This window comes from Talpa occidentalis, unplaced genomic scaffold (genome assembly GCF_014898055.3).
Source record: "Talpa occidentalis isolate TD23 unplaced genomic scaffold, MPIMG_talOcc4v2.1, whole genome shotgun sequence".
Lineage (NCBI taxonomy): Eukaryota > Metazoa > Chordata > Mammalia > Eulipotyphla > Talpidae > Talpa > Talpa occidentalis.
This window is the reverse complement of record NW_026555331.1, coordinates 32591916-32604578: the sequence shown is the minus strand read 5'-3', so window position 1 is coordinate 32604578 and position 12663 is coordinate 32591916. Positions and strand designations below refer to the sequence as shown.

At 45.7% G+C, this 12663-nt stretch overlaps 1 protein-coding gene across 2 annotated transcripts in view; it reads left to right on the top strand.

Annotated features, from left to right (window-relative positions):
• MATN2 (matrilin 2) overlaps positions 1–12663 on the top strand; it is a 120595-nt gene that overhangs the window by 85903 nt on the left and 22029 nt on the right. For both annotated transcript variants that reach the window (XM_037503630.2, XM_037503622.2), the window contains exons 8-10: positions 1944–2066; positions 4786–4908; positions 5147–5269. In XM_037503630.2, the coding sequence (XP_037359527.1) occupies positions 1944–2066; positions 4786–4908; positions 5147–5269 (369 nt within the window). The remainder of the gene's footprint in view (positions 1–1943; positions 2067–4785; positions 4909–5146; positions 5270–12663) is intronic.

Sequence of the window (12663 nt, the reverse complement as noted above, 5' to 3'; positions counted from 1 at the left end):
CCAAATTTTAGAGTTTGTAAGGAGATTGAACCAGATATGGGGTGCATAGTAGATACTCAATAAGCACTGGTTAAATGAATAAAATGAGTAAATGAATATCTAATTAATATATACACAAAGAAATGTGACTCAAATGTGTAAAGAAGATCTACAGTTAACCTCTGCTCTAAGGAACTATTTGGAAGAATCATTTTTTTGCTTGCACTTTGCAAGCAAGTGATAACCTCTTTAAGAATCATGATGTAGGGCCTCCCTGGTGGCGCAGCGGTTGAGCGCTGGGTTGGGAAGCTGCCTGCAGCCTCTGCAGCGCCGGTTTGATCCCCGGCTGCTTCCCAGCCACCGGAGGAGGGTCCCATATGGTGCGCAGACCTCTCCTGCCGCCCGCTGCTCCCCTCAGCAGTGTACTTCGGTCCTTCTGCCTGCTCTGCTCCCTGCTCTGGCTCTGGTGAATTCTCTCACCCTCCCGCGCTTCTGACTGTACCCAGTGCTTGTATAAATAAATAAATTAAATAAATAAATAACTAAATAAATAAATCTTTAAAAAAAAGAATCATGATGTATAAACAATGATATCTTTAAAAAAATGTGGGAATTATATATAACATAAAATTTACCATTTTAACCATTTCAGGTCATTTCTCTATCAGTAGGGTGCTTTTTAGTCACACAAAACAGGAAATCTAATTAATGGTGTCCTAAGTCACTTAAGGACATTTACATCTGTCAGAGGTGGTTTATCCCATGTTGGCTCAGTGATTTTGTAATGTTGTTAAGAACCCAGATGCTTTCTATCCTACTTTACCAAAGTATGTTGGCTTTTCATCCTCATGGCTACAAGAGCTCCCAGCATCTTATCTTGTCATTGCTAGATCCAAAAGGAAAGGAAAGGGTAGAAAATGGCATTTCTCTTCACACATATTTGTCTTTTCCTTGGGTTCCCAACAAGCTTCTGTTTGTTTCTCTTTGGCCAATACTCGGGCACATTCCCATTCCTAAACCAGACACTGACAAAGGGACACCTGGTTGCCAGCCTATTTTAGGCTGGCCATAGATTCATGCTTTGAGGGTCAGGGTCCTAATACCAAAAAGACAGGGTAATAATTGTTGGTAAAGCAATGAACAGTGTTTCCACACCCCAGAATAAAGAAAATGTAGCTAAACTGATCCAGCTCAGCCCCTGAGGTTGTCAGTGACCTTTTCTCCCAACACCAGTCTCTAAACGCTTTCCACATGCAGATTTGTTTCTTTATACAGTTCTCCATCTGCCCTGTAATCTGCTCTGTCGGGGGTCATTTGCTTGTAGCATTTTCTACTGAGAAATGAAACGGCTAATTTGCTGCTGGTTACTATTCCCTCTGCTGCAGCAGCATAGCTTGGATGGGGTGAATGTTACCATAGGACAGAACTGTAACAACCTGGGGCAGCATCAAAGGTGCATTTTCTCTCTACTTAATGTGGATGCATCATGATCTTACCCAGAACACTGTTCAGCCTCTGGACACTTCTTACTGTAACTGCCATTTCCTGCCTCTCCCTAGTAGTTGGATATCTTGCAAGGTTAGCTTTTGTTTATTCTGGTTTGTGTTGCTGGTGTCACTGTCAGATATCACTACAAACAGCGGCCCCCTGCTTACTATGAGCCCTAGTAATCAGGTTAACTCAAATAAGGGGCTGATCAGATATGCTCAATGTTTCCATCTTTCTTGGAAAAGGATGATTGGAACTGTGACCTCAACCCAAAGGGGAGAAAGACCGATGCTGGAGAATCTGGAGGTTCATGCCAAAACACCGGGTTCTCTTCCAAACAGGCTCCCAGACAGCAGAAGCTATTATTTCTGTGTCCTTAGAGCACCTTATTAACTGAATATTACAGTGAGGGGCTGAACTCATAGCCCTGGGAGAAGTTCAGAGCCTGAAGGAGGGTGTGCCCTTTCTCCCCTCAGGGATCAACTACTGTGCACTGAACAAGCCAGGCTGTGAGCATGAGTGTGTCAACACTGAGGAGGGTTATTACTGCCGCTGTCGCCGGGGATACACCCTGGATCCTGATGGCAAGACCTGTAGCCGTGAGTATGAAGGGGCAGGGGCACTGAAGGGAGGGCAGGGGGCATATGCAGGCCCCCAGGCTCACTGGCCGTCAGTCACTTCTGAGGTTCCTGGGTTTCCTATGGTCTGGCTGTTCCAGCTGGCTTTGCCTTCCTTGCCAGTGTCCTCATCCATAAAATGGGACTATTAATACTACCTTGTTCATTACCTATAAAGCTCTTGGAAAAGTACTGCTAGGCATGTAATAAGCACTCACTATACAGAAACCGGTATTATTTGCTGTTGAGAACATTGACGAAGTCAGACCAGCCTGAATCCAAGTCCAAACTCTACCTCTCACTAGATGTGTTACCTTGGGCAAATTGTGTGACTTCTCCAGGCTGTCATTTCCCACATCTGTTTAAAAATAGTTTTGATTGTTAGGGCTGTTGAGGGGGATAATCAGGACCATTTTAAGCTCTTAGCGCTTGGCTGGCACCAGGAAAGCATACAATTAAGGATAATAGTTCATTCATTACCTGTCCTTGTGCCTGGGAAAAATGACCAGGCCTACCCCTGGTTGAGACAAGAAGTGAAAAGGGACAGAACTCAGAAAGCCCTTGGCTGATTTGAGGGCACAGCTGAGAAACATGGTGCTTTTTGTGAAGCCTTTTCTTAATTTTCTCATGTAAGATTCACAACAAGGCTGCATTTGGTGATGTAAACGCATGGAAACTTGTAGGCTTTGCCAGCTGGACGGTTCTATCAATTTTTATGAGGCACAGTCTCCACTGGTCCAGGCCAGCAGGGGTGGGGGTGGGTGCATGAGTGCTGAGGGGGGGTGCCTGTGACCCTGATGTGCTGGGAGAGGGGCTTGGTGACATGACTGGTGTAGAAGGGGCCCTTTGTGTGGCTTTCCACCCAGCAAGGCACACATCTGTTCCAGCTTTGGGGACAGAGATAGATTGTGAGTGAGAACAGTGCAGCTGTTCAGCATATGGACCCTACACTGCCAGGAAAGGAAGTTTCACAGATGAAGTATTAGGTACAGAGCAGTTCTCAGGAAAACCCATGCCCCTTCATTCTTTAGAGAGAACAAAGTACCTCAATTTTGCTTTCCAAGGACTGATTTTGGAGGCTAAAGACCTTTGAACCAAAAGTTGGTGCAAAAGTCAAGGAGTCCTTATGAGAGGCGTGTGTAGCAGGAGGACTTCCATCAATGTGGAGATACCCTGGTTCTGTGTAATTCTAGGAGTGTGGGTGGGTTCTGCCAGCTAATGGTACAGAGCAGATTGGACATGACCTAGCTGAGTCCACCTAGGGCCCCATGGGGTCATGGCCTGCCTTTCCCTCCCAGCATGCCTTAGGGGAACTTTGGAAAGCTTGGAGGAGGAGGTCAAAGGAGATTAGACCATCCCTTCTCTCTAGGATCTAATGAGGAAAACCACCCAATCAGCTTTAAGAAAGTATAAACTAAGCCATTTGTTTCTAAGAATCCCCAGAGAAAGTCATACTCCCCTTAAGGGATCAGGGTACCTCCAGGCCATTTGGCAACCAGCCCTTATAAGTTTCTCACTCCGTGTGGCACTGCTGTGAGCACTGTCCTAGCACTCACTCTATCCTGGTGACAGCCCTGTGAGGCATCTACACTCTCACCCTATATAAAGATGGGGAAACTGGCACAAAAAGATGAAGCAACTTTCTCAGGGTCACATGACTGATGAATGGAGAAACCAGGATGAGAATGCAGACGTCTTGGCTCCTAAGATCTTGCAAGTATTTGCAGTAGGCACATCTACCAGTGGAATGTTCTGGAGTCCTAGTGCCAGACACCGTGGGAGTAAAAGAGGCCCACTTGATGGTTCTGCACAAGGCCTCCAGTGTCTCTGCAGCCTGGGGGTGTGGGGGGCGCATTTTCTCCTTCACAGAATCTGGGAGCAGCCTGCAGCACTGTCTGCGGGATTGCACCTCCACAGCTGTGTTCAGGCTCCTTCAGTGCCCATCACCCAGGCGATCAATCAAACATGCAGGCCCAGATTTTGGTTTGTTTCTGAATGTGGAGGTGGTGTTTTCAGATATAGAAGAAATGAAACTATGTAATGAAAATTACTCAGCACTACATAATAAAAATATTAATAATAAGAAGCATCATTAAGTGGTTACTGTATGCCAGCTATTGTTCCTGGCTACTGTTCTGAAGGCTTAACATGTATCAACTCCTCCACTTCTCACCACATTGCCCTCAGAAAGCAGACATCCTGTTTTCTCAAGTGCGGAAATGATGACCCAAGAGGGGCTGAGTGACCGCCCCGTATCTCCTGGCTAGGAAGTGGTGGAGGTGGAACCCTCACTTTTAAGCACTGCTCTGCCACCTGTGTGGCTTTGGGCAGGCAACTTGAACCTGAACCCCACTCTCCCCTCAGTGGCAGAGGGATGGTACCTGCTCTCGGGTGGTCCTGAGGATTATAGATGATGTGTGCCAAGGCCCTGGTGCTCAGTACTGCTGTTAATAACACCAGTGACAGGAACTGTAGGTGCTTCCCTCTCCCAACAAGAACATGGCAGAAAAAAAGAACAAGGCTGACTTTCCAGAGAGGCCAGTGACACAGGGTAGAATGAAGCCTTCCCTGTGGCCAGTTTCACCAGTGAAGTAAAATGGCCCCTCAGGAACTCTCTCCCCTGAGGGCGGTCTGGGTGGCTAGTTCTGTCACTGTGGCCTCGCCCCCTCAGTCACTTTATGTTTCCACGTGACAAACACAGGGGTGGATCACTGTGTGGAGAAGGACCACGGCTGTGAGCAGCTGTGCCTGAACACTGGGGAGTCCTACGTCTGCCAGTGCTCGGAAGGCTTCCTCATCAACGAGGATCTCAAGACCTGCTCAAGTAAGTGCCTTTGCATGCTTCTCTTGGAAGAAAGAGATTTGCGATGGGAGTGAAAAGTGTGATGGTGCAATCCCCTTTCCTCTACCCCTTTCTCTACTTCTGGGAGAGGGCAGGAGTCCACTGGAGATTGCATGCCTTCCAGGGGCGGGGCCAGGGGGACAGAGCAAGATGACTGCTTGATTCCCATGTTCAGGAGCAGAGTGTCGCCGAGACCTCACCTGGCTCTTGGGTTTTGCAGGAGTGGACTATTGCTTGCTGAGCGACCATGGTTGCGAATATGCCTGCGTCAATACTGACCGATCCTTCGCCTGTCAGTGTCCCGAGGGACATGTGCTCCGCAGCGATGGGAAGACCTGTGCCAGTGAGTGTTCTGAGGTCTGGAGACATGAGGGGCATGGCACAGGCGCTTGCTAGGTGGGGTGTGCTCACCTACAGATAGCCTGTGCCTTGCCAGCTTTCATGGGGCCCCAAGCGGGTGTGGGTAAAGTTCTCTCTTGGGGATTTCAGCCCTGGTGCTGCCCATACTTGCCACCCAGCCTTTTCCCCTACTCCCTGAGATGGCTTTTCCTATTTCCAGTCTGCCTGACCTTCATTTTAAGGTGGGACAGAGCCCTAATTCTTGACTCTTTCTTCCCTGTTCCCAGTCTGGCAGACAAATGGTAGCCAGAGGGCACTACACAAGAATAACTATACGGTGGACACCTTACCGACAGGGGACTTCCCACAAGTCAGGCACATTTAGGCACACTTTCCTTTTCTCCACCCTGTGTAATCCCCAATTCACTGTGAGGAAACTGCAACTCAGAGTCAGTGAAGGGCTTAAGGGCACCAGCACTTAAGTAATGGGTTCAAACCCTCCTCTGTGACCCTCTGGAAGAGGGTCCTGAGAAACCACCCCCATTTCTGATACTCTAGCAGCAGGTGATGAGGTGGACAGTGAGATTCTGAGTACATTATTTCCCTGCAGCTGGTCCCAACTCCTGTCTTCATTAATTGAGAAGGAAAAAAATATATGCTCCCAGACCTCCCTTACCCCTTCACTCAAGAATGTCACCCAAGGAGCCCCAGTGCTCAGCAGGTGAGAGGTATGACCCTCAGAAGGGTAAGGACTAGGTTCGAGACCTGAGTGGGGGATAATGCTCAGGATAGGCCCAGGAATAGGGAGGAGATCTCCACAGAGAGGGTTTGGGTTTGGATACCCTCCTCCCAGAAAGAAGACTGTTTTCTTCCCTGCAATCCTGTTCCCATGTAGATCAAGATAAAGACTTAAAAAAATAGTCATTTTGAGAGTAGGCATCAGAAATGATGGGGAAAGATTATAATTTATCATCCCCATCCTGTTAGTCCTTTTGGTTATAGGCCCAAGTTCCCTGATCACTGACCTAGTCGTGACCACCCTTTTATATCATCCATTCATGTGGGCAGGTGAGCTGATGGCACAGGGGCTGTGTCTCTCTAACTGGGCAGCCTGTGAGAAAATGTTTCACTAATTTGGGATGCTCTTTAGTCTCAGCAATTGATTTACGCATCTTATGGCTTGCTAATAGACTGCCTGCCCAGCTGCTCCAGTCAGCACAGTGGGATCTGGACATCAGGGATACAGAAAGATGGAGCGTGTGTCTAATTGCATCTACATTTGATGGTATGCCAAAGCCAGATGACCATTTTTTATTGGTTTTAATTCTCCATGATCTTAGGTTTTTCATGCCTTGTCTTTGTCCTCCCCATCACTATGATTATCAAGATCTGATTATATGATGGGAGCAGTATTTCTAGGAACTTCTCACGGCCCTTCCTCACACATGCTATCCCTTCTCCTTACATGATTGGGGGCTGCAATGCCCCCAATGTCACATGCCCACCCCACTGCCACAGATGCACATAATTCACAGCATTATGCCACTGATACTTTTGAATGTTGCCCATTTTCTCATTTAAAGTGAGTTTGTGGGCCTCCCCGGTGGCGCAGCGGTTGAGCGAAGCTGCCCGCAGCCTTTGCAGCGCCGGTTCGATCCCCGGCTGCTCCCCGGCCACCGGAGGAGGGTCCCACATGGCGTGCAGACCTCTCCTGCCGCCCGCTGCTCCCCTCGGCAGTGTACTTCGGCCCTTCTGCCTGCTCTGCTCCCTGCTCTGGCTCTGGTGAATTCTCTCACCCTCCCGCACTTCTGACTGTACCCAGTGCTTGTATAAATAAATAAATCTTTAAAAAATAAATAAATAAATAAAGTGAGTTTGTAATTAATAGTACAGTGATAGCACCCATATGAGTAAATGTTCACAATGCAATTCGAAGTGAATTTCAGTCAGTATTTATTTACATAAGGTTGTGTCTGAGAGACACTCCATAGCCACCAGGCCATGCATATGTGCTGAGCTATTCCCCTAATTGAAGAGTCTCTGCCTTCCTGGGATGACTCAGTCTGCCTTCCCTGTCCTGCAATGATGGGTTATGTTTTTAGTGAGGCCCTAGTTAACTTTAGTTGAAATATATGTTTCCCAGATGACAAAGAACCTGAGGACCCCACTGTACCTTTGTTGGGAAAGCCTGCTGATCTCTGGATGGGGGAGCAAGGTGGGGTTCAGCCAGGCCTGGCTCAGCAGATAAGGTGTCCTTGACCTTTCAGAAAGGCAGCATCCACCTGGTTAGCAGGAAGTCTGAAGAACCCTTCACTTGCCTTCAAGAAGGTTCTCTGAAGCATGGAGAACAGGTCTAGGTTCCCAGGGTGCTGGAACAAAATGGGTGGGGTGGGGAGCATAGTCTGTGTCAACATGCAGGGCTGCTCAGTGTCGGCCCTAAAGGCCTGCACCCTATCCTAAAACTCACTCTTCTGTTCAAAAATTGCAGCCCCCAATCATTAAGTCTGTGGACCTGGCTCTTTAAGTGTGAAAGGAAGAGGATCTTTCTTTAGAGGAAACCAGCTTTCTTCCTGCATCCTGAGATTGCTCTCATTCATTTTTTTTAAAAAAAAAGATTTATTTATTTATGCATACAAGAACTGGAGTACAGGCCAGAAGTGCGAGGGAGCGGGTGAGAGGATTCACCAGAGACAGAATGGGGAGCAGAACAGGCAGATCTACTGAAATACAGTGGGCGAGTCAGGAGAGGTCTGCTGTGCCATGTGGGTCACCTCCCTGGCTGGGAGGTGCAGATTGCTGCAGATTGCTTCATAGTGCTGACGCTTAACCCCTTGTGCCACCAGGGAGGCCCCTGCCTCATCCATTTTAAGTGATGTTTCCTAATCCAGGTTGTCCTCACTCTGATCTCTGGATTTGAGTCTAGGCACTTCCTTAAGCTCTTTGTTTATTCTCATCCTTCACAAGTATTTACCACATGCCTTCAATGTGCTGGACATACTGTGTTAGGTGCTGGGAACACAGGTGTCATTTCTATCTGGACAGAGTTTAAACTTTCTCAGGGAAGAAAACTACTAAGTACGTACCTGAGAGCTGGGATATGGAGAGAAGACGGGCAACAGGAGCATGCAGCAGGGAGACCCTCACCTAGTCTAGAAAAAGTCTCCTAAGAGATATTTCTAGAAATTGACAAAGTGAGCTAGCCAGAGATGGAGGATGCTATGGTCTGAATGTTTGTGTCCTCTCCAAATTCACATGTTGAAATATGGAGTCCAAAAGATGATGGTATTTAGAGATGGGGCTTTGGGAGATGATAACATCATGAGGATAGAGCCTTCGTAAATAGGATTGAATGGGATTAGTGCCCTTATAAAAGAGACCCCACAGAGCTTTCTAGTCCCTTTTGCCATGTGATGATACAAGGAAAAGTTGGTGACCTGGCAAAAGGCTCTTATCTGACTATGCTGCCACCTGATCTTGGACTTGCAACCTCTAGAATTGTGGACAACAATTTTCTGCTATTTAGCCGCTGAGTCTGTGGTGTTTAAGTACAACAGTCAGAACTGATGAAGACAGAAAGTGGAGATCTTTCTGGGCTTAGGAAACTGCACATGCAAGCCCAGGATCTAGAGAATAAATGGAAGGAAGCAAAGTGCACTGGGTGTTGAGTATTCAGTGTGAGAGTCAGACTGGTAAGAGAAAGACAGGACAGTGGCTTTTAGGTTTGTATTCAACTGTTTAGCAGCCTTATCTTCCTTAAGAAAACTATTTTAACTTGTTTCCTGAGACTCTACCAACCTGTCTCACTAGACTGTACTAGAATGGCCACTGAAAGTACAACTAGACCAGGGAACAGTTTCCTCAACTCTAAAATGAAGGAAGTAGACTACTCCATCTCCAAGATCCCTTCCAATCCCAAAATAAGCATTAGTACCTGATAAGTACTCCATAAATAATTGCTGAATGAATGAACTCCTTGCTGTGCCCCACCATTCTCCCCCAGGCTAAAGGCAACCATGATAGTGAGTCAGGGGTGGCACCTTAGGGAGCCACTGTAGATCTCTCCTACAGGAGAGGAGCTTTACTCTGGGGAAATTCCAAGTTGGTTTTCAGACTTGGGTGACTAGAAACCAGTTAGGTGAGAGAGTTAACCACAATGCAATTGGGTACCTTCTAATTTACTACCTGGGCTTCTTTCTTTTGCGAGACCCATAGCATCTCTACATGCATAAGCTGGTCATTTTTTAATTTATTTATTTATTTATTTATTTATTTATTTATTTATTTATTTTTATTTATTTTCTTAAGCGGCATGTGTTTTTATTTATTTATTTGTTTGTTTGTTTGTTTGTTTGTACATGCACTGGGTACAGTCAGAAGCGTGGGAGGGTGAGAGAATTCACCAGAGCCAGAGCGGGGAGCAGAGCAGGCAGAAGGACCAAAGTACACTGCTGAGGGGAGCAGCGGGCGGCAGGAGAGGTCTGCGCGCCATGTGGGATCCTCCTCTGGTGGCCGGGGAGCAGCCGGGGATCGAACCGGCGCCACAGAGGCTGCGGGCAGCTTCGCAACCCAGCGCTCAACCGCTGCGCCACCGGGGAGGCCCCATAAGCTGGTCATTTTGCCAGTGTGTGGGAGAGTGAGGAGCCAGCTGACCACCAGCATCCATACCCTCTGGTTCTCATTTAAAATGTCTGCACAAAAACTCTAGGAGTGGAGGTCTGTTGATCCTCAACTTCAGAGTAGAAAACCTAAGAAATATTTCCTTTCACTCAACAGGTATTTTCGGGGGTGGGGGTCTGTCGTGTGCTAGGTATTAGGAGAGGGGGTGCTAGGTGTTGGGCATGATGAGGCTGCAGGACAGGTGTCCTGTGAAACCTGTGAACCCACAGAGTCAAGGACTCTGTGTCTCATCCAAAAACTCTCACACATTATTAAAGGATCTCAGGTAGAGAGAGGGAGTAATGTGAGTGGATTCCCAGTTTGGAAAGTAGACTCAGGTGTAGTCATGGAGGATGAACTGGAGGGCATGAAAATGAATGTGTGGGGAGCAGTTAACAGATGATGCAATAACCCAAGATAAAGGGGATGGTGTTTGTTTCATGATGGTGGGATGCACAATAATCTGGATTTGGGGACTATTTCTGAATACAGAGTCTGGGTCCATAGACAGCATCAGATCCCTGGTGATTTATTGGAATAATTTTTGGGGCTTTTAAAAGCCCTGAAGCTGAGGCAGCACCCGTACATTTGATGGATATAACAGCTTCTTCTTCTTTTTTTTTTTTTTTTGGATATAACAGTTTTGAAGGACAATTTGGAACTTGTAAATGTTCATACCCTTTAACTAGGCAATTCAGCTTCTGGATGTTTATATTTCAGATATGCCACCACATGGTACACAAAACTACATGAATATCTACAAGAGTATCTATTACAGTATTTATAATATCAATAGCGAAGACGAGAAACCATCTAAATGCCCATCCAGAGACTGGTTAAATGAATTTTAGTGCAGCCTTTGTACAATGTTGTAAACCATTGTTACATCAAAAAAATTACAATAAAAATTTTAAAATAAAGTGAAAATTATGATAGAGTCGATGTAGAGTATCAGCAGTCAGAGGCATACTTTTAACTGTTAGTTCTTTATCTCCCATAGAATTTTGATTTAAATTTTATTTCTAGAATGGGCAAGAGCTTTATATGGTTCATATATCAAAACAGCATAAAAAGACATACTAAGAAGTTTTGCTCCCACTCTTGTCCTTCCAGCCCATTTGCTGCCTCCATCTCCTGTCAATGACTATGGTGGAAGCAAGTTTTCCAAAATGGCCCTCCAGCACCCCCATCTCTTGGTATTCACACACATGTGTAGTGCTCTCCTTCTCTGTTGGTCTGTGTGACCAACAGCATATGGCAAGAAACAGTCTGTTACTTCTCAAATTAAGCTATAAAATACGCTGTGGCTGCTATCTCTGGTGCTCTCTTATTTTTTCTCTCACTCCCGCTGGGGGATGCCATATTGTAAGCGGCCTGTGGGGAGGAACCAGAACCTCTAGCCAACAGTCTGTGAGGAACTGAGACCTCCTAATAAGTATCTGAGTGGGCTCAGGACAGATTCTCCAGCTCCGATTTTGCTTAGCTTTTTTTTCTTTAAGTTGCTGATATTTGTTGTTTACAGCTGCTAAGTTTTGGGGTAACATGTCACTTAGCTATAGCTAATATTCTGCTTTTATTTTATTATTTTTCATGTTTCTTTATATGAATACAAACAAATGCAAATATATGTTTATTTTTTCCACTTTGTTATATACATGGTAGTACACAATGTAATCCACTCTGCCTTTTCCCCTGACTCAGTGATAATTATTGGAGATTTCATGTCATGACATAGTGAACTTCCTCTAATGCTTCACTGTGTAGAATATTTATTCATCTACTCCCTGTTGCTGGATGCTTTTTTCATTTTTACAAATAATGTTGCAATTGAGTAACTTGAAAGTATATGTCAAGTACAGGGCAAAGGGATCTGTAGAAGAGAATTCCGTAAGTGAAGTTGATAGAAAGTGCCAGACACTCCCACATAAGGGAATATGAATTTTGAATTTTGTGCCTGTATGGCCTTTTTTATAAAAAGCTCCTGATTATTTTCTCACAATTTAAAGGATGAGTCTTGTCAAATTTCAGGAAACACTATTGTTTTCAGTAAATAGAAAGACTGTAGAATGGGAACTAAGTTGACATGCATTAGATCTTTTCCTTGCTGACATAACTGATAATGTTTCTCTGTACTCACTTGCATGAGACTAATAGAAAAATCATTCCAGAGTATTGATATCAAAGAAAAACGTGAGACTTTCAAAAGATCCCCATGCAGTTCGATGACTTAAGAAATGAACATAGTATTTTCTGATACTAGGAACATATGTGGATTATATAGAAGGCTCTTGGTATGAAGAAAATAAAAAAGCAGAAAATATCCAAAAAAAAGGCTCCTATGGGTGAATCTCATGCTGATCTGAGGTTGAAAGCTCAGCACTGCTCTCTTCTCTTGTGACCAGATGTTGGATAGCATGAGGAAGGAAAGGTTAGAAACTCTCCATGTGTTTTTCAAGCATGTACACAACAACATGTCCAGACAACTGCTAATAAGAAAGCTCAGGAGAACCCAGAATCTGGTCTCGGAGCTTCTCAGAAAGTCAGATAGTTGCAATTAAGACACCCCTTATGGAATGTGGTGGCTGAATCAGCAGGCTCTGGAGGAAAAAAAAAAAAAAGCAGCCCGGTGTACTCGGTGAGCTCAGCCCACTGCCAGGGAAAACCGGGGCCTGGTCGGCCTTCGGGGTCTGTGTGGGAAGACTCTCTCCCCATCTTCAAAATCTTCAAGATGAAAACCTGAGC